At 42.1% G+C, this 22,914-nt stretch overlaps 1 protein-coding gene across 3 annotated transcripts in view; it reads left to right on the forward strand.

The window, feature by feature from the left end:
• The window catches only part of KLHL29 (kelch like family member 29), a 403,241-nt gene that overhangs the window by 140,816 nt on the left and 239,511 nt on the right, over positions 1 to 22,914 (forward strand). For all 3 annotated transcript variants that reach the window (XM_061460941.1, XM_061460942.1, XM_061460944.1), the window contains one exon: positions 7,938 to 8,243. In XM_061460941.1, coding sequence (XP_061316925.1) covers positions 7,983 to 8,243 — 261 coding nt within the window. In that variant the 5' untranslated portion in view covers positions 7,938 to 7,982. The remainder of the gene's footprint in view (positions 1 to 7,937; positions 8,244 to 22,914) is intronic.

Here is a 22,914-nt window from a genome sequence, read left to right on the forward strand (position 1 = left end):
GAGGAACATTATGTGTTTCTTTCTCCCCATTTTTTACAAGGCTGGGTTCCAGACAGTGCCGGCCACCTGGGACTCTGTAGAGATATCTGAGGAACTTATTATGCCTTTGTGTAAAGTTCTGGTGGATTTTCTTTTATAAAACTGCTGTGCAACATTCCAGTTGCGTTGCTGCAGAAGGGGCTTGGAAAGCCCAAGAACCTGCAGCAAACTGCAGCTAGAATTGATTTTTGGGAACAGAGGGTGGTGAGGGTTGAGTTCCGCTCTGGGCTTTTGAGGGGGAAGGTGGTTTGAAGCAAGCCAATGGGGAGAACCAGATAAAGTGGGAGATCTTACCAGTAAATGCCTGAAGGGAGAGGAATGGAATTAGGAATTTTCTACAGATACAGATCCTGAAACAGTCTATTTTGACATATTTTCTATCAATTTATAATTGACAGTAAGTGCACCTAAGGATGTGGATAAAGACCATTTCAAAATAGTCCAGGATTCTTGGACTTAGAGAGCTGCGGTTGTTCAGCCGGGAGCAGAGAAGGCTTCAGGGAGACCTTAGATCAGCTTCCAGTGTCTAAGAGGGGCTGACAAGAAATCTAGAGAGGGACTTTCTACAAGGGCCTCTAGTGACAAGACGAGGGGGAATGGCTTTAAACTGAAAGAGGGAAGATTTAGATTAGGCACTAGAAGGACGTTCTTTCCTCTGAGGGTGCTGAGGCACTGGCACAGGTTGCCCAGAGAAGCTGTGGCTGCCCCATCCCTGGCAGTGTTCAAGGCCAGGTCGGACAGGTCTTTGAGCAACCTTGTCTAGTGGAAGGTGTCCCTGCCTATGGCAGGGGGGTTGGAGCTGGATAAGCTTTAAGGTCCCTTCCAACACAAACTACTCTATGATTTTGTGATGGGGACTTCCCCAGAAGGAAACTCCTGCACCTGATGTAAACCCCATGATTTCGTGTATGTCCGAATTTCACATGCAGCAGGGTTCAAGATGGGACTGGTCATCTGTTCAAAAAGTGTCAGCAGCAGGACCACGACACCTCTGGTCCTCAGTGGATTTTTCTCACCCTAGCAATGCTTAGGATCAGTGAATTGCAGGATATGTTATCTATTCCACTCAGGTTGTTAAGGGATTAGCATTTGAAAGCAAATGACGAAATATAGGAAATGATCACATTGAAGATAAATTTCCAAGAAGCTTAATAATAAAAAATACACATACAGATACTTTACCAATTCCTACTTTAGGAGGATCATATTCTCACAACTTGGAGAGAAAGAAACCAGACTGGTAAGGTAAGGTGTCACTCTCACTGTGGCTATTTTTTATTATTGTTGTTCAGTTGGATAGGTCTGGTTTGCCTATTCACTTATCCAAAGAGATTTCCATATCTATTTTAAGTACTCAGAAATAATAAGTGTACAGACTTTTCTACAGTATTTTAAGACAGAGAACCAAAAGAATATTTTAAGACATGGAACCAAAAGTCTCATTTATGCGCCCTGCATAGTGAACACTGTCGTGAGGAGACACTGTTGTGTTGCTTTTCTTTTAGTACATCCCAAAGCATTACCTCTTCCAGCATATGTTTGGAAAATTAAATCCTATATAATCTCTTAAATCTACTGCTCCTTTACCACTTGCAGGGGTAGGATTTGGGCTTTTTTTTTTTTCTGTTTTTTTTTTCTGTTTTTTTTTTGGGGTGGGGGAGCTGATTGTAGCAAAGCAGCTCAAGTCTCTGCCTTGTCTTGGGTTTTACAAGAGCTTTATAACCATTTGCAGGACTAAAGGGTTTACGAAAGTAGACCTTGCTTGATAATAAAGTTGTTTCCTTGTCCCTCAAATATTTTGGGTCCTTATCTTTCTACACAGCTGCTTGTAGTTCAGCTTTACAGAATCTCTTGATTGGATTCCGGCTGCCTTTTGTCTAACAAAGGAGCCTTTCAATGAAGTCACCCAAATGGAAAAAAAAGAAGTTCAGTAAAAATTGTGCAAATGGATTAGTCAGATCTATGTAGGCTTATAACAGTGATTCCATATGGGTTGAAGAAGGTCTTTGTAGGTTATAAATAATGTTGAGCTCTAATAAAACATTTTGGTTTTCACATTTCCAAAGTGAAGAGCAGCTCCTGAAGCTGCAAGGTCTACTGGTACCCTACTTTATTTTTTCTTAAAGACTTATTTACATGTGTGTATTATGGGCACATGTATGACCTTAGTACTGTGTTATATCCAGAATTTATTGTGACACTGATGTATTTCAGTGTGATTTTGGTGCCTTGTGCATAAATTATGTCTTCAGTCCTATGCTCAGGATGAGGTGATTGTGTCAGTATGCTCTGATAAAACTGCATCCAGTGATGTTTTCCCTGCAGCGTATATCTGAAATCATTCAAGCTTAGGTACTTAGACATCTTCTTTATCAGTTACAGTTCTTCATGCTAGATCTGATTACAGCAAATCTTTCTTTTCTTCGTCTTTTTTTTTTTTTTTTTTTTTGGTGTGGATTTCATAAAATACTTAGGCTTTATATGCACTTAACTGCATTTGAACCTCTGTAATAGACTGTTTTATCTGTGCTGCCATTCATCCAGTCTGAAAACACATAGGGCTATTTAACTGCTTATTTTAATGTTATAGACTCTTTCTTATTTTCTTCCATTTCCCTAATGGCCATCTATCTACTTCCGTTGCTCTGTCTCCCAGCTTCTCTCGCTGATCGTATTTCTCTAATGTTATTATTTAAAAGGTAAATTTAGAAACAAATGCTTACCCAGGAAAAATTTAAATTAAAAGGTTGACCTTTATTTTTGAATTCACTTAATGAAGTTGACTAATAGTCTAAGAAATCTGATTCTCTATCTTCAGACTGGCTGAAAGCCTGGTTTTCTTTATATTTATATCTGCGAGGACAAGCATTTTAAGGAGACCTTGACTAGATAAGCATGGAGAGCAGGGAAAAGGCTGCTCTAAGGCTCGAGCCGGACTGTCGTTTAGAACAGCATGAATAGGAAGCATTTTTTCTGCAGAACAGTGAGTGCTTTGGGCTTGGGGGAAGGAGGGCTGTGTTTAAATGTATCAAGCATAAAATGGAATGTTAACCACTTAAGTTTAATAAATCTGCAGCAATAATCTGTTTGAACTTGGTAAGAGGCCCGTAGTTAGCATGATGCTATCTCAAATGCCTCTGGTGGTTTTCTTGCCTCTGTGTATGTGTGTGGAAGCAAGGAACAAAGGAGCTTGCATAAGAGATATGGTGAAAAATGAGTACCAGGAGGAAGGTGGCTTTTCAACTAAGAAGGTAGGAATATTTCCAAATGGCCAAAGTGTTCAGGGTAGCTTTGGAGGCTGGCTGTAGGCACCTCTGTAGGTTCCTGACATTTTAGTCCTGAAGACGCTCATGTTCTGTGGAAAAACTTGCTCAAATTTTGTTGTTGAGCAAGCTGTTTGTTTGAGACATTTCTAAAACTCTTGGTCATACATAAAATTATTTTCTCTAGCAGGGGTATTCTCACATATTACTTTCCCTCAGGAGTGATAGATTTAAAGTAATTTCTTTTTACGGTCTTTCTCACCTGCTACATTGCATATTTTGGCCTTGAAGGACTGGGGAAGATGCCTGTCATATTCCTCAGAAGGGCTTTCAGTATTGTTTCATTAGTCTGTTACTTTTCCCTGTTCTACCCTAACAGGCCCATCTTGCTGTAAAACAAATTATGGAGGAAAGGGTCCTGTGCATGTATAATCCTCGTGCCTGGCTCCAGAGCACTTTGCATGACCCTTCTCTGAAACCTGTCTGTGTTTTGGTATGATTTTTGCAACTCACAGACAGGATTCAGTCTCTGAGGACTGAGATAGGCATTTTGTTGGCTTTGCCATATCACTAAATCTCATCTCAGATTTGTCATGGGATTTTTATTTTCCTCTGGTTGCTTGATCTCTCTTCTGTGGCTTTTTAACGTTATCCACAGCCCTACCTTAATACCAGTTTGATCTTCTTTTTGCTTTGAATTTATCAGTTCATCCAGTAACAACTATGGGTTTCTCTTCTCTTCTTTTTAGCAGGGGGCGGGAGGTTTCAGTCCAAAAGGGGTTTTGTTCCTTTTGGCTGCACAATAAATTCCTTTTGATTCCATGTGACAAACAGGAGCACACGTTTCCTTTCTGGTTGAGATTAAAATTGCCCAGCTGCTCCAGTGATTATGTCTTGAGTAGAGAGTGAGGGAAGGCCTGTCTCATTGGTACCACCTTCACAAGATAGTATGTCAGCTGAATTAGCTGTGCAGTGATTTTCAGGACTAACAGCATGCAGTATGCCTCCTCCTGGATTTCTGTTCTGAGATACACAAATCATACGTTCTTCTTGTTGCTGGTTATGTCTGTGTTGTGTATTTATAGCTCTGATGTATGGTAGATGTATCTAATACAGCTTTAAGCTTATCTGATCAAGAACTGTCTTCTGGACGTGGCAGTTGGTAGCTTCATGTTAGCTGAAAAATTGGCCCCAAAACAGAGGTTGGTAGATCTGCAATTAGCCAAGGTTTGCTGGGGCTGTAACTTTGGTGCAGACAGTACTGGCAGTTCCCCAAGTCTGAAAAACAAGGTAAAAACCTTTCTCTTCCTCAGTGCTGTTTAGGTGGACCTAAAGAGAACCCTCTCCACTCTGTCTCCCCAACAGAAGGGGTTTTTGTTGTTGTTTATTCTTAAAAAAAAAAAAAAAAAAATCCAAAAGACTCCATCCATGTCTAGATAATTTTAGCCTAAAATCATGTATTGTGGAACTGGTGTTAGCTGTGTTAGGATGAAAACACTCATGCATCTTTGATTGCAGTGACTGCTGTCCTCCATGCTGTTCGTGTGTGGTTTCCACTGGCCTCTGTAACTGCCATTTCTCAAGATGGTTTATGCTGCCCTGTGTCAAGTTCTGTGCAGAGGAATGTGGTGATTATGCTTGGCTCAGGACACACTTTGTTGGAGAAGTTTTTCTTTATGAGTACAAAATATGTTTAAAGCATTATTATTATGATGATCGTTGACAAAAATAGTCTAGACAAAGCATAAACTCTGGATCCAAAAATACATTTAAAAATTAGTTAGCCTGTTCACAAACCATTTCTTACCTCACCAAGCAGCTATTTATGAGAACATTTTATATTGGTTCTAATTTTATACAATTAATAGCAAGCACTAGCAGCTGAATACTCATTTATTAGATAGTTATCCCCTCTGGTTTTTCTACACATCTTGTTGCTGTCAGATATCTTTGTACCCAGCCAAAAATGACATGTTGAAGCAAGCAGGGTATATTTAATGCAGTGCGTAGAAAAATCTGTGACATTCAGCCCTGGCTTTTGTTTTTTATTGGAAATAACATGAAATACAGTAGCTGGACAAATAAGTGAATTTGCTTGTGAAGAGGGGGTTGAGTTTTAAGTAAACTTCTTAATGCGTGGTTTAGTCACAGGCTTTTTTCCTGCTTGTTATTGACGTAATTGCCTGTCAGTCTCATCTGATAGTAGAACTGCTGGGGGCATGGTGTCTTGGATCATGTGGCAAAAACTGCTAGCTATTGACTTATGTGCATGTGTGCTTCTGCTCTCCACTGAATTAAATGTCAGATATACTTGAGCGTGTGGGTGGGAGGGGGATATGTGATTTGGTTCTCTCTGGTTGACTTGTCAAGAAGTACACTAATACAGCTAATGGAGATCCTTGAGCTTGGGAGGAGAAGAGCATTCCATTGACAGCCCCCATCCAAACAGTCAAAAAAGATAGCTTCATTCAGTGGTGGAGACCATGCGGATTTAAAAAGAAATTTTTCCAAAGGCAAGGAATAATAACGGATATTTTTGAAATTGCAGCTTGCAGTTCATCGTCTCCCTTTTTGCCTGGCTTTTCAAAAGGTTCATAAAACTAAAGGAAGGGAAATTATACCTGTGGAATTTCTAACCTTTTAAAGACACTATCTTTAGGTACTGATTTTATTCTGAGATGGTTGCCACTACAGCAAAAACTTGCTGTCTTCACTCTACTAAACCAGAAGTATGTCTTTTCTCTACAGCATCTTTCACAGCACTTGTGTCTCTGGTTTTTGCCACATTCAGTATATAGCTGTCATGTCTAGATGGTCCTCTGGAAAATATGAAGTGAGATTTCTGAATTAACACATCAGATGGCCACAAAAATACAAAAATGAAGAACCTAAGTAAATATTAGTGAATCATCAACCCTCAAGTCATCAAGTCAAATCTTACATGAAATTCTACCAGAACAAATATATCTGACTCTGTTGGATTAACAGGAACGATAATTTTGTGGTCAACTACTACAACACTGCTGTGTGGTCACAATATACACTCTTGCTGGAGGTGTTACTCCTGCAGAGGGGCAACATAACCAGCACAGAGGCAGCTTCTTGGGAGATTTGGTTCAGCCTTTTGTTGAAGATTGTGGAGGGAATTTGGTTTTTTTTAATACATGTCTATATTACCGAATTTTTACCTGAGGAAGAGTTTTCTGTGTCTGAGGCTGGTAGATCTCTGGTGGACCAGGTGAGCATTTAATTATTTAGTCATAATAGTCAGGTTTGTTTGCCTTTTTGGTTTTATTTCTACCAGATGAATATCTAACATTGTTGATAGGTGCACTGTTTTGTGCCACTTCTAAATTATGTCTCTTTTAAGTAGTTTCTTATATTGAAGCTTCTAGGTAAGCTTGGTTTCAGCTCCCTCCGCAGACATTATAAGCAAATGAGGGTTTTGTGTCTAAGAATTTATATCTAAGAATTATCTGTCCATTTTTCTATCTAAGAATTTTTGAAGCAAGATTGGCTTCAACTGACCTGATGGTATTATTACAAAGAACTTACTGGATCACATGGTGCAAATAAAATAAATCAGATGCTGCAGTAACCTAGATACTCATTATTTATTTATGGGAATAAATATATTTAGCATTTATTTATACTGTTCTTCAATTCCAGATGCTGTAAACTTTCACTTACTCTGATCTCAGCTGGGAAAAGAGCGTTGTTGCTCTTTCTACATTCTACAGGTTAGGAGACCTTGGCAGGAAGGCTGATGTAGCTGCTCTAGGCTACATAACATATGAGAACTAGGATTAGATGTTGGGAGTCTCAATTCCCAGCACTGTGTTCAGACATCTTGCTCCTGCCAGATAAAATCAATGGATAACAAAGACTGTGGAGTTAAGTAATGATAAGAACAGGATGATCACACAAACCAAGTTGGTCATTTGATCATATTAGGTATATTAAGTGTTTTAAGCCTAACCAAAAGCACAAGAAGAGACGGGACATGTTGGCCTGCCCTGAGGAGCAGCCACACTGTGGAGAGCATGGGTATCACAGGGTAAAGCATTCTGTAGGAGCTTCAAGTGTGGAGGTCTAGCAAAAAGGAGGAGAAGGGGCTGTGTAAAATGATACTTGGCTTTGAAAATGGAGAAACAATGGCTAGATTTGAGAGGTAGATTTTTCTTCCTGTGATCTTTAGGTTAAATATTTGGTCACACTTCAGGTGCAGAAAAGAGCTGCAGAACTGATGATTGCTAAGAAAACTCCAAGACAGAGCTCTTGGAACCATTTCCTGCTATCAGAAGATTGAATGATGATTTTCATCTAACTTGGCTTTTCATGTTTTGCCTGCTATTGCTTGTTATACTGGTGGAGAATTTGAGCAGATCGTCTTTCCTCAGGTCTGATGGACTGGTCTCTCCATCACATGTTTGTAGTTGTCCAAACTCTCATTTGTGTTCTGAATTACCATGTACTACAACATTGCTCTCTTCCTCCTGACAGTTAGCTGGGAGAAGGGGAGAAACTGCTCTCCTAAGCAGAGGAGGCATGGCAGGCTCTTGCCCTGGTGCTTATAGAGTACATTTGCTGTGCTGGGACTTTATTCCTAACACGTCTTTGGTTTTAACCTTTCAGGCAAGCTCTCGTGTTCCCTTTGAGAAGAAGCTGCCCTCCATCGAGATGTCACGGCACCACAGCCGGTTTGAAAGAGATTACCGGGCCGGGTGGGATCGCCGGGATTGGAGCTCCAACGGCACTCATGTCAGCAGCACCAACTGCAGCAGCGCCGTGAACACCAACAGCAACAACCGCCCTGGGCTGCTGCCCCTGCCCATTGTCCCCTCCCGCCTCCCCACCCCGGCCACCGCTGCCTGCACCACTGTCAACAGCGATGTGATCACGAGCTTGGTGGCCAACTCATCTCCAGCTTCAAATACCAAAGTAAGAATATAGCTCTTTCTGTTTTATTCTGGGGTTGGTGTCTTGAGGGATGTTAGAGATGGAGCTTCATCTGTTCCTTTGAAAACTGCGTGTTTGTGGTATAGCCAAGAGGAGGAAAAAATATTCTGTGGGCAATGTCTTTTTTATTCTTTTGTGTGCTGTGCATACACTAGAGTAGGTTTTTCTTGCTCTAGGACTGAGGGTTCCCATGCTCCTGAGAGTCCTAAGCAGTGCAAATGTTCCTTTCCTTTCAGCACTGCCTACATTTGGACTTTCTGTTGCTTTCCCTGGAACGTGCGGTTCCCATTTTGCCTTTGGGGATGATGTTCTTGTCTGTTGACCAAGACAGAGCTGTGGTTGACAACAAGTGGATGTGGTTTTCATCCAGAGGGAGTGGAAAGTGATTAAAGGGCATCATTTTGGTTGAACAGCATTTTTTCTTCTCTTTAGTTGGTACTTTCCTATAAGGTTCTCAAAGCCTTGTTCTGAGTGCAGATTGGAGTGTTAACAGTGGGACTGCTATAACCAGGCTCTCTCTCATTTGTGCAGGAGTACACACTAAGGAGTAACAAAATATTAAGCAGCAAAGAATTGAAATCACTAGTAAATCATTGGACTTTTTTTGTTCTAATATATAATTGGAGGGAAGAGGGCGACTTTTCCATTTTTTTAAACCATTTAGCGGTTTTAAATCTGCAAAGTATAAGTTGTTATTCCAGGAGAAAGTTGGGGTTTCTTTCTGCATGCAAATTCAGGTAGAACAGCTGGGGAATACAAAACCCTGGCAAACTGTAAAGGTGACCACAGCAATAGCAAAGTGAGCCAGAAGCACTGCTGATTTTCTTTTTATGATATTTAACATTTTCTTTCAACTTTGTTTCATTTTAATAACTGCAAGTGCCAAATACAGCAGATGCAGACAGAGGGAAAGGAGACAATAAAGTTATTTAAAGTAAGCCAAGAGCAAGCTGGAATTTTACTGCAGTGCCATTATTATATTGATTTTTTTTTTCACACTGTAGAAAAACAAGGTCAGTGCTGCAGGAGGAAACATTAGGGCTAAGTTTACAGTGTGATTGGTTTTAAAAATTTTGCACAGCATCTTAAAATTATTTTCATTTGAAAGAAGCCATCCAGATTCTGATCAAAACATATTTAGAGTTCTCCAGATGCTATCCACAGATAGATGCATTTCAATCATGCTTTGTCTGGAGATGATTGAGGCAATTTTGGAGCCAGAGGAGTCATTTCATTTATCATGACCTGTTTTTCTGGGTCTGCTTAGAGTCCAGTGATTGTCTGGAGCTGATCAGCCCTTCTCCCAGATGTTCAAAACCATTTTGAAGCGTAGCAGTGCCATTAAACCATGTGTTTACTGGGGGAGAGGAGGCAGGAACAGCAAGTTAAATGCCTTTTGATCATATGCTCAATGTGAACTGTCCTCTAAATTGCCTTATTAGACAATTTTCTGATGACTTTCATTAGTAAGAATGTTTTTGGCATGAACAGATCAAAAGCAATAAATAGGCTAGAATGGAGGTAACATGAGATGCCTTTTATTCTGAGAACTGTTAATCAGCTGTGTAATCTCTCATAAAATAAATGTTTAGAAATGCATGCAGTCTTTGTCCCAGGCTCTTCTCCTAAGTATCAGCTAAACAACTCTAAAAATTCAAAGTTGCTTGTACGGAAGAGGAAAAAACTTTGAAAACAAAGTGAGTTAGGATGGACAGAGCTGCAGATAATGGTGCCTAACAAGCTTCAATTCATGATGTGGAACAGTGTTAGAGAAAACATCAGGTGCTCCTACATACTTGTGTTCACCCTGCCTGACTGTGTCTCTCCTTCACACAGAGCAGATTTACACGTGCGGTTAGCAGTGTAACCAGCCAGTGCCTTTCCCTTGTAGAATCCAGCTAATGGTTAGGCATAAAAAATTAAATGCATATAAATAGGAAATCACAAGTGAGAAGAATGATGTGGTAGCTTGGTTTATTAAAAAAAAAAAAAAAAACAACGAACAAACAAAACAGGAATGTGCCAAGTTGCCATGAGCTGCAGAGTTCACAGTCTTTGCTCTGCAGCCTTTTTGTGAGCACCTTTATGGTGTACAAGCTCATGGGGCAGGTATCATTTTAAGCTGAATTTCTTAGTTCTGTTTTGTGGTCAGGAGCGGGATATTTGATGGCTTACCTGCACTTCTGCAGTCTGAACCTTCCCCAGCATTCTGGCAGATGTCATTAAGTCACTGGCAAGGGAGTGCCCCACACAAGAGGCAGCATGTTGAGTAAAGTATCATGGTGTTACAGAGCAAGAAGATGGAGAACCTAGTTCTCCTTGGCTTATTGTCCAAGGATATGGGTACAGCCAGCACTCCAAACTGAGGACAGAAAGGACTTCCTGTTTCATCCAGTTACCAGTTTTGACTTTAGCATATCTTCCTGATGTGGTTTGAAGATCTCAATTGTAGAGACCAACGTCCATCTCTCTTTGTTCTGTGTTCCTACTGATTAATTATCCTCCAAGTTTGGGGTTTTCAATTTGTTTTGGGTTTTTTTATAAACCATTTAGTCTGTCTTCACACTTTTGGTCCTTGGTTCCTCTAGTTTCCTGGTGTTTGCCAGTTTTAGTAGTGTCCAAATAACTGTGTATCTTATCTTTTGTATCACGTCCATTCTTTTGCCTTTGAAAATATGGGTACCAAAACCATATGCATCTTTTCAGCATCAGGCTTGCCCTTCTTTTCCCTTGTATTTTTTTTTTTAATGTTTCCTCAACATAAAAAGGGCATGGAACTATTGAAACAAGTCCAGAGGAGGGCCACGAGGATGGTCAGGGGACTGGAGCACCTCCAGTATGAAAGCAGGCTGAGAAAGTTGGGGCTGTTCAGCCTGGAGAAGAGAAGGCTGCATGGAGACCTCATAGCAGCCTTCCAGTATCTGAAGGGGGCCTATGAGGATTCTGGAGAGGGACTCTTCGTTAGGGACTGTAGTGATAGGACAAGGGTAATGGCTTAAAACTTAAACAGGGGAAGTTTAGATTTGATATAAGGAAGAAGTTCTTTACTGTGAGGGTGGTGAGGCACTGGAATAGGTTGCCCAAGGAAGTTGTGAATGCTCCATCCCTGGCAGTGTTCAAGGCCAGGTTGGACAGAACCTTGGGTGAGATGGTTTAGTGTGAGGTGTCCCTGCCCATGGCAGGTGAGTTGGAACTAGATGATCTTAAGGTCCTTTCCAACCCTGACTATTCTATGATTATATGATTCTCTAGCATGGCGATAAAATGTGCTCCCTTCCTTTGTTCCTATATCTGCACAGTTAATAATTGCTCCAGGATTTTTGCCAAAGAGCTAAGTCAATAGTTATTAAAAATATATATAAATGTTATCATCCTCTATTACATGTTATCAAACAGAGTCATAATCTTGTTAAAGACTGAACTGAATGAAGTCTGTTCGACAAGGTCTGTCTTCTGGATACCTGTATTTGTAGGCATTGGTCATATTCCTGTCCTTCAGCTCCTGCTTAACTGAATCCTAAAGTAACAAATTCAAAATGGAGGAAAAGCTTTTCTCTCTGTCATGTAACTGGGTTGTGAAACTCACTGCATTGGTGATGAAATTCATAGGTAAGTGGTTCTAAGGACCACTAGACTATCTAATCTGGCTGAACCATTTGGTATATACATTATTATGTAAATGTCTGTAAGATTAAAGACTTCATCCAAAGTTATGTAATATGAACAGAAAAAGCTCTGGAAGGGAGAGAAAAAATTGATCGAATTAAATGTTGGAGAGAGGTGAAACCATCTTCAGAGGGAAGCTTAAGCTATATAACTATGAGGGGGTTGGGTTTGGTCTATGTTTTTTATGCTTCTGGAAGAGCTTTTTACATCTTTCTGTGGAGGGCTTTAGAAGGGTTTTATTACTAATTATTAATGTGTAGAAGAACTTTAGAACTAATTATATTTTGAAGACCTTTGAAATTTATTCTCAAAGCATACCTGTAACCTTCTTAGCACAGATGCTTTGGTACAAATCACACTTAGTGGATCTGCCACATTTAAGTAGTTACGGATGTTTGGTCTGAGTTATTTAAATAAAAATAACTGTATTTTCCTCAGCTTTATTTTTGCTGAACAGAATGACAGTGATACTTTGCACTGCTGTAACCCATTTCATCGGAGGCTGCCAGAACACATCAGAAAAAACTGTTTAAACTTCAATAACCTCTAAGAAATAGTTTAAGATTGAGCTCCCAGTATACCAACATGGAAACTGAGGTACTTGGAGGTAGTGATTATTGGGTTTTCTGTGCCACTGTGAGCAAAGTTCCAGCTTTTTTACTCCATTTGGCTTTTCTACCCGGCTGCTGTATCCAAAGTGTTGGGCCACAAACCAGCAACCAGAGTCAGCACAGTTTGAAGGGATGAGTTCTTTGATGGAGATACTTTCTCAACCCCTTGAGTGCCTGAAGTAGTCGATAGGAGAGTGCAATTCCTGCCATTAAACTGTCAGGTTCAGATCAATTTGTTGCCCTCTGGGCCCAGCCATGTATGATGATTGAGCTTTGGTTTGGGTTTGTCTGTGTGCAGTGGGGCTGTCGGTTTTTTTCCAGCAGTGAGGTTATTTGTTGGTAGAAGGAAGCTATCGAAGAAACCCAGCAAGACTGCTTAAGGTATTGGCAACAAAACAGTTTAACATTCATTTAAGGATGCTGCACACCATTCCAGCTATGTTTTCTGTTCATCTCAGCAGCACCTTCATTCTTTGTTTCTTTCCCAAATTATTCTGCGAGTTACTTGTACAATTTTCTCCGTCAAAGCTCCTGTATCACAGCTTCAGTTTAGAAGGGTTGTCATGGATGGTAATTTGGAGTTTTCTTGCCAAGAGATTTTTTGGTTATAGAACATTTACTTTTATCATCTCTATATTATTTTTAAATGCCTGCAAAGATTGATATATCACCAGAATCTGTGCAACACCAGGCGAGATATAACTTTTTTTTTTCCCAACCGTAATTTTAAAAACCCTTTGCTTGGAACATAAATTGATTCTTAAGCCCCCACATATTAATGACTTGTTATTCTCAAGGTTAAACCTATGACAAGTTTTATAAAAATGGCAGTCTTTAGTTTTGGTAAGATGTTCTGTAGTTGAACTCAGGGGTATCTTCATGGTTTTATGTCTCTAAATAGCATAACTGAGATGTGATCCTGGCCTCCTGTACTTAACAGTACTCCCATAGCATTTAAGACTTGTGTGTTGTTGGTACTGTAGTTTTTATCCTACTGTGGTTAGCCACAGTTATGTGGGAGAGAAGACAGAGATGGTAAAGCATTTGTTAACCTCTCTGGAAAGTCAGACAAGGATTGCAGAGGGAAAAATTGCCCCCACTGTCTTTGTCTCTCTGCATTACTGCAACTAAATAGTGTTAAAAAATGCGTGGGGATGGAAGAATCCTCATGCTAAAGGAAAAACAAGTCAGTGTGTCTGAGAATGCACGGCAGAAAGGAATAAAGTGGAACAGCACAGAAATAAAATGTTATATGCTTTTTTCCTTTACAGTGCAAAAAAATGCAGTTCCCTCAACAGCAGTCTGTCGTATGCAGATGATTTGCTGTACACTGCAGAATTTGTGTTGTCTGTTCTCTTTCTCTCACTTTGGAGGTGATGATTTGCTAAGCTGGTGTATGGCTTCCACAAATATTTAAAATATTGATTAAGCAGAGGAAAAATAAACACGAATTGTTTTTCAAGTTGCGCCTTATGTTGTACATGACTAATTACACGCAACAATTTGTTCTGCAGCGGTAACTGAAATTTATGTACTTTTTTCATTATAAAACATAAGACGCTTGCATAAAGAGAGATTATTAATATTGGAATATAACAGTTGCTAGAAAACAGTCAAAACATGCAGTGATGAAGTATATAGTATTTGCTGCTCCAGCTTCTCTGTGCAAAGCTACTCTTCCACTCCCTTGAGGGTTTGTATTGATAGCTGGCATAGTTTTTTCACCATTTCAGATAGTAGCCTATTCATTCTTTGACCTCGACACAATGTAGCAGTCCAGCCCAAATGCTGTAGTAGCAAAAGCTCTGATAAAATCCTCCTGATTCTTTTGGCAAATTACTGTGACGATGAGTGAGGCTTCTGTTGTGGGATGTCAAATAGTGCAACTGTTTTTTTCCCAGTTCCCATATTTTTACTTATGGATAAATTTTTAAAATGGAGTAAAGACTAGTTTCATTGGTAAATGAGATGCAAGCCCATTCCCACCTATGCAGAGACTCCTGGTGCATATGAAGCTCTAATTATGGCAGACTATAGTCTGAATGTATAGGAAATCAGCAATGCCCGGAGTACGTAACACGCAATGGGTTGTAACAGACAGGTTTTCACAAACAAGGACAGGTTTTCACTTGCACCTCGATCACATTCTCCTGGTTCTCCAGGTTTGAAAGTTCAATGAGCTTTGCACAATTTACCTTTCGGGGTTGCACACCTGTTGTGGTTTAAAACCAGGCAGAGCTCCTTCACTCACTGTCCCCCCCTCTTCTTGCCTTCCCCCTACTCCCAAAGGGACGGAGAAGAGAATCGAAAAGAATGCAACTCCCATGGGTTGAGATAAGAACAGCTTAATAACTAAGGTATAACACAAATCACTACTGCTACCACCAATAATAACAATGATAAAGGAAATAACAAGGGAAGAGAATACAACACCTCACCATCAGCCGACCGATAACTCGCCCCCCCAGCCCGACCAAGCTCCAACTCATACCTCCTCCAACCCTGCATTCCCAGCCCTTCTGGGTAACTCCCAGTTACCTCCTGGGCATGACGTGCTGTGGTATGGAATACATCTTTGGTCAGTTTGGGTCAGGTGTCCTGTCTCTGCTTCCTCCCGGCTTCTCCTCCTCCCTGGCAGAGCATGAGGCTCACAAAGTCCTTGGCCAAACCAAAACATCCTTGTTATCAGCTCTGTTCCCAGGCCAAAAGTCAAAACACCGCACTGCACCAGCTACCAAGAAGGAGAAAAATGACTGCTACTGCTGAACCCAGGACAACACCATTTAATTAGAGTTCAGCTTCCAGTCTGTGCCTTTTGTGAGAAGTCTGCAAGCAAGGAAAGTCAGCCAAGAGTGACATTGGTGATGGTGTGTCATCACACCAGCCCAGGTAGGGAGAAATCAGCAGAGATCACCGCAAAAACATAATTGTAGTATCCTCCTGGAATCCTCAAATAATTCTGAGAGTTGCTTTTGAGGAATGGACAAAGCTTGTACCAGGAATGAGTGGAGGAAACAGAGACATTCAGTCATTGACTCCCAGGATACTTTTTTCTTTTTGCTAATTAGAAATGGACCAAAAATCTCAGTAAATTGGGCTCAGCAATGACTTCTGCTGAAGTCACTATATTAAGTTACTGTGAAAAAGTTACAACTCCTGGGAGGTAATTGTGCCACCAGGGGACAAGAAAGCGACGCGAGATCAGTGATGGGTTCCAAAACTGATGTATTGAAGGCCTTGAAGTAGAGGAACCAGTTCTTCCCTTTGAACAAACTGGAGAGACTCCTGGGGCATTTTTCAGGCTCATCTGTAGAAGGCTATTCTTAATTATCCATTGGCCATCGAGGGGGCTTAAATTGTGCTGATGATTTGTCACTTCCTCATACCGATTTATTTTAGTATTTTTTCTCAGATGTATTTTTACATATTTTTAATAGTGTAGAGATTGGAACGCACGAAATGTGGTTTTAGTTTGTCAACTTTTGCAGATACATTATTGGACTGAAATTGGTCTGGAAGCCCTGGCAGGCTAATTAATCTGTAAAGTCATAAAAAGCTGCTTGGGTTTTTTGACTTGCAGTGCATTTATCATCTGTTGAAAGAGCTAAGAGGTCTGGCCAGTTTCTAGGCCCAGTTCCATTTGAAGATGAAAGGCAGCATTTTTGAAGCACTAATTGACATAGCCAAATACTTACAAGGTCGCAAACATGACAGCTTTGGCTAAAGAAAAAGCAGGCTTCCTATCACTTTGATTAAAAAGTATCTTGACTTCCAAAAGGTCTAAATATCAGTAATAAGTGTAACCTAAATAAAATGTACTGGACAGGATTTAAGTGCTTGATTATGTGAAATGATTTAAAGTTCTTATTTTCGTCTTTCTTTCTCATCATTACTTTGTTTTCATGTGTATCAGTTGCAGATTATTCATTAAAAATGCAGCAGAATATATACTTCTGCCATTCAGGAGGTGTGAGAAAATCTGTCCCAGGCTAAAAGAGCCCAGCTGAGAGCAAGGAGCAGTGTTTCTAAAGGTAGATAACCTGAGTTATAGATGCATAAAAGCCTAAGGTTGATTGCTGTCATTGAGAAACAGATTGGTATTGTCACCATCAAACACAGCTACAAAAAGAATTTCACAAAGAATCACTTGTTGTTTTCCTATTATTTTTGCTGTCAATGCTTAACTTTGTCAGGTAGGCCCTGGAAATCATCTTGAAGAGAGCTGATCCTTTCTCAGCTAGATAATTTCAGATTTTGGTGTTGCATGGTGTCGTGGTTTAAACCCAGTCAGGTAACTCGTTCACTCACCCCCCCCCCCCTTCTTTCCATCCCCCTACTCCCGGAGGGACAGAGAGGAGAATCGAAAAGAATGCAACTCCCACGGGTTGAGATAAGAACAGTTTAGTAACTAAGGTATAACACAGATCACTACTGCTACCACCAATGATAATAATGATAAAGGAAATAACAAGGGAAGAGAATACAACACCTCAGCACCAGCTGACCGATAACTCGCCCCCCAAGCCCGACCAAGCTCCAACCGATACCTCCTCCAACCCTGCAGTCTCCCAGCCCTTCCTGCTAAATCCCAGTTACATCCTGGGCATGACGTGCTGTGGTATGGAATACCTCTTTGGCCAGTTTGGGTCAGGTATCCTGTCTCTGCTTCCTCCTGGCTTCCCCTCCTCCCTGGCAGAGCATGAGGCTCACAAAGTCCTTGGCCAAACCAAAACATCCTTGTTATCAGCTCTGTTCCCGAGCTGAAAGTCAAAACACTGCACTACACCAGCTACCAAGGAGGAGAAAAATGACTGCTACTGCTGAACCCAGGACATTATCCACCCCTTATTCCATACCATTCACGTCGTGCTCAGATCCCACATTTTCAATATACCATCACTCTTATCTCAGTGCACTCTTATCTTAGTGCATGGACCAGTCCCTATAAAGCTGCTGCGTCCATCTGGTCCATGTCAGGCTCCATCTCTTGTAACAGTCTTCCAGAGCAGGAGAGACTGTGTGCAGTGTTCACACTCGTGAATAACCTGGGCAATAGTGTCCATTGCTAAGTCCACCCCTCGACCATGAGTCCATCTCTATGTTGCATCTCTGCTCTGATGGCCTGAAGTGCCATGGGCCCACCAGGCTCAAAATAATTCACTGTCCCCTTAAGCAGTTTTTGCAGCTTGTTGTTGGGGACTCCATACAGCTGCCTTCCATCTCCGATGCTTCCAAAGCACTGGAGGGGCCCAGTGGACTAGATACTTGCCCATACTGTCCCACACACCCTGCCACCCATGACTGTTCAGCCTTGGGGAAAACCTCTTGGTCCCCCTATATTGTTGTCTAACCCCAGACAAGACCCAAACCTGACTCTGCTTAACTTTTGAGATCAGACAAAATGGTTGTGGGTAGAACACAGCCTGTGTGTGTGCCAACATGCTGATCCCCATCACAATCAGCAGGCAGGTCCCAAGGGTACCCAAAGGCCATTCAAAACTTCAGAACTCTCAAACGATGCTGCTGTACTTGTCACTGGGGCTGGTGCTGCTGCTGTGCTTGCCGGCTCTCCCACCGCCAGCTTCTCTTTTCCTGAGTCCAGCTCTTCCTCCTCTGCCTTGCTGGGAAATGCTGCGTGGTCTCCTGCATCCTCCTGGGGCTCGGCGGGCGGCTTCCGGGGGATGCTCTCGGCCGTCGCGGAGCTGGGCTCCTCCGCGGGGCTCGGCTCGGCCGCGGGGCTCGGCTCCTCCGCCGCCTTCTCCCGCTGCTCGGCAGCCGCCTCCTTCCGCTCCTCGACCGCCCCGACCTCCTCCACCGGCAGCCGTCCCCTCGCGGCCTCCGGCCCCGCTCCCGCCGCCGCTCGGTGCCCGGGGCCGCTCTCCCGGGCCGGTTCGGCTGCCGCCGGCTCCCGGGGCCGCTCCCCCTCGGCTCCCCGCAGCCTCACGAAGATGGAGAGTAGGGTGAGGGCCAGGACGGTGAAGAGCAGCCGGACGGCCAGGTGCAAGTCCACGGCCACGTCCGTCCCGCCCTGCTGCTGGAGCCCACCCGTATTACAAGCCATTGCCATAAAGCACAGTGAGACAAGAACCTTAGTCCAAGCCCCACACTTGATAAACACTAACACAGCAAATACCGGCTCTAAGTAAGTTACAACGGTCTGAAGCTGTGAGATCAACAAGAACAACTCTGAGAGCCAATAAATCAGCATTGTGACGAGTGACTATTAATCTGGTCAGATCTGTCGTTATCTCAACCCTTCGTGCCCGACGTTGGGCGCCAAAAAGAACTGTCGTGGTTTAAACCCAGTCAGGTAATTCGTTCACTCACCCCCCCCCCCCCCCTTCTTTCCCTCCCCCTACTCCCGGAGGGACAGAGAGGAGAATCGAAAAGAATGCAACTCCCACGGGTTGAGGTAAGAACAGTTTAGTAACTAAGGTATAACACAAATCACTACTGCTACCACCAATGATAATAATGATAAAGGAAATAACAAGGGAAGAGAATACAACACCTCAGCACCAGCTGACCGATAACTCGCCCCCCAAGCCCGACCAAGCTCCGACCGATACCTCCTCCAACCCTGCAGTCTCCCAGCCCTTCCGGCTCACTCCCAGTTACATCCTGGGCATGACGTGCTGTGGTATGGAATACCTCTTTGGCTAGTTTGGGTCAGGTGTCCTGTCTCTGCTTCCTCCTGGCTTCCCCTCCTCCCTGGCAGAGCATGAGGCTCACAAAGTCCTTGGCCAAACCAAAACATCCTTGTTATCAGCTCTGTTCCCGAGCTGAAAGTCAAAACACTGCACTGCACCAGCTACCAAGGAGGAGAAAAATGACTGCTACTGCTGAACACAGGACACATGGAGAGGGTGTATGTCAGAGAAATCATTGGGGGAGGGGATGGGTTAAGGTAAATATTGAATACAGAGGAGCCCAATACAAAAAGTTTGTAGAAATCTGTACAAGTGGTTGGGTGAGATGTCTCCATACCATTTTTTTTTTCTTTTTTAGTAAGTAACAGGAAAACAATGGTAATTTAAAAAAAAAACAAAACTAGTTTAATGTGTATCAGAGGAAAATAAATGGTTTGGCAAACATAATCATTTCTCGATGGCATTGGTTTCCTCATATTGCTGATTGATTTGCAGTTTTCCATTTAGAACTTGCTTTCCAAACAAATTAACCAGAGGAATAAAAAGTAAGACAGAAATAGAAGTGAGCCAAGCTTCACCTCTCCCTGTGATTTCTATGGGCCTTGAGTTCCTGCTTGACAGGATAGTTGTCTGTGAAGCATGATAGACATAAAGATAAATGTGGGAGTGAGGAACAGTAAACTGTGCTGTCTGGCTCCTTGTACTGCTAAGCACTGCACCTGCTAACGCTGGACACAGGATGATGCGCTCTGGGTGTACTGGGAAGCTCTGATCAACCAAAGCTGACACTTCAAACTAACATTAAAACATCACTGCCGCCCTGCCTGCCATCCTGAAAGTCCTCTAAAAAAAAGTGCCCAGACCTTTAAGAGGAGCATGGGGATCTTGTGACATGATGGCATGAAACAGAGGCAGCCTGTGCTGCTTCGACAGAGCATTGCTCAGTTGATGCCACGGGAGGAATGCCAGGAGTCACGTTGTATCAACGATGCTGAACAAGGTGCAGATGTCTTCTGCATAAGTGGAATTATAGTGACTCACTGTCTTGTGAGTGGGCAAAATGCAGGCTTTTTGCCAGTGCTTGCAAGGGTACCATAGAGGAGACTACGAAAGGAATTCCTCACACTTTTCTCCAGTTTCACACTCTAGAAGCAACTTGGACAAAGATCTGTAATCGAACATTACTTTCCAAAGTAGTATGTAGAAAAGGATAAACTTGTGGGTACCCAAGTTATTTTGTTGGATTTTCTCACAGAATTTAAAGCATTACTAAATGTCAAAATGCTGGTTAACTGATGTAACACTCTGTTCTTGGATGAAAAGGGTGCTTCTAAGCAAGCAAAATGCACATTTCACTTTATTTTGGAGGAACTGACTATTCTGAATTCTCCCAGAACTCATTTTGCCCCTTCTGTTTTCGGTTGTTCTCTGCTCCTGTCAAGCTGAAATGTATGTGATTGTTACCCACTACAATTTAGCATCACCAAACTGGTTCACTTTGGAAAACAAAGCTTGTGGAAATACTGCAGAGAAATATATTCTGTCTGTACAATGATGTTTGTGTGTAAAGCAATATGCACCCATTGTATAAATAATGAATAATAACTAGTAATAAATTCTTCATATCATAGCATTACTTCTTACTGTTTACGATCCCAGGTCTTTTATGGTAATCCTGAAACAAAGCACTGAGAAGTATGTGAATAATATTTACTCCTGCTAAGTTGTTGCATAAACATGTCAAGAAAAGGAAGCTTTTTTGGCTGTGTAATTTGAATGTTTAAGATTATATATTGTTTATATTATAATATTATATATAATTAAAGTTATCCTTTTATCCCAAAGGAACACAAAGTGTTATTCAAAGTCTGTGCATTCAAAATCACTGAAGTAATGCATCAAGGTACATTTGTCAGGTAGCAAGTGTAACACTCCCAAAGACTATGCTGGGTATAATCTGACCACGTTCCCCTGCAAATCCATATTCTTTTATAGACGTGCCAGTCTTTGTAAGAGGAGCTGTGTTGTACACACAGCACCCTGCAGAAGGATCCAGTAGTTCATCAGTGACAGAGGTGGCACAAGAATTGCTCAGATTACAAGAGCCAAGCAGACATGGCTGAAGGCCATCCTGCCTGAAAATGGAAATCCTGCACAAAAGAGTTTTATGGAAACAGGGAGAATCACAGAATCACAGAATGTTTGAGTTTGAAAGGGACCTCTGGAGGTCATCTGGTGCAATGTCCTTGCTCCAGCAGGCCCACCTAGAGCCAGTTGCCCAAGACCACATCCCAGCAGCTTTGGGTATCTCCAAGGATGAAGACTCCACAACCTTTCTGGGCAACCAGTGCCAGTGCTCAGTTACCCTCACAGTAAAATGGTGTTTCGTTATGTTCATAGAATCACAGAACCATTTAGGTTGGAAAAGACCTTTAAGATCATTGCCTCCAACCATTAATCTAACACTGCCAAGTCCACCACTAAACCATGTCCATAGGCACATCTGCAGGTCTTTTATGTACCTCCAGGGATGGTGATTCAGCCACTTCCCTGGACCGCCTGTTCCAATACTTGAGAATCCTTTTGATGGAGAAATTTTTCATAATATCCTGTCTAATCCTCCCCTGGCACAACTTGAACATACTTTTATTGTCTTTTATGGCATTAGCCAGATTAAGGTCTAGTTGGGCTTTGGCCCTTGTAATTTGCTTCCTGCATAATCTCATGACATCCTTGTAGTCCTTCTGCATTGCCTGACCCTTCTTCCAAGGGTCATAAACTCTCCTTTTTTTTTTCCCTGGGTTCCAGTCAAAGCTCCCTGTTCAGCCAGGCCAGTCTTCTTCCCTTCAGGATTAAAGTTCCCATCGAGAGCAAGGGTTAGCAATTGTGAGATTTCTCTTTGCTTACAGAGTATTTTGTCTGCCCCTTCATCCTGGTTGGGTGATCTGTAACAGACTCCTACCATGTCGTCGGCCTTGTGGGTCTTCCCCCCGATTCTTACCCATAAACACTGAGCCCTTATTGTCACCACCATCATTAAGCTCTAGATAGTCAAAACTGTCTCTGACATACAGGAATACCCCACTGCCTCTCCTTCCTTATCTGAAATGTTCATAGCCATCCATTGCAGCACTCCAGTTGTGAGTCATTCCACCATGTTTCTGTGATGTCAACTGTATCGTAGATTTCCTGCTGCAAATCTTTCTTGAAGGTATTTCCAGGTACACAAAGGACCAGGAGGTGACTGGAGTAGACAAACATAAACTCTGCCTGACCAACCTGATGATCTTCTATAAGGAGATTACTGGGTTGGCTGACAAGGGGGGACATAGCGTTTTTATTTACTTAACTATGGCAAGGTTTTGACAGTCTCCCATGGTATCCTTTTAACTAATGTGGAGGGATATGTAGTACCAGGCTTGGGGAGAACAGACGGCAATAGTTCAAATACCCACTGGCAGTGGGATGAGTGGTCAATATTGGGGCTGATAACATTGAATATCTTTATTAATAAGATAGGCATTGAAATAAATACACAAATAACAAATTGAGAGGAACAATAAATATATTAGAGGGCAGCACTCCTATTCAAAAGGACCAAAATGAGCTGGAAAATTGCCTGCTAGTAACCTGATGAAGCTCATTAAAGGCAAATGCAAAGCCTTGCACCTGGAATGAAATAAGCCTGTCCAAGCTGAGCAGCAAGTAGATAGAAGGCAGCTTTAC

The sequence above is a fragment of the Pezoporus flaviventris genome, unplaced genomic scaffold, assembly GCF_033815535.1.
Source record: "Pezoporus flaviventris isolate CSIRO_AGI_PZ_B2104156 unplaced genomic scaffold, CSIRO_AGI_Pfla_v1 ptg000031l, whole genome shotgun sequence".
In the NCBI taxonomy this organism is placed as follows: Eukaryota; Metazoa; Chordata; class Aves; order Psittaciformes; family Psittacidae; genus Pezoporus; species Pezoporus flaviventris.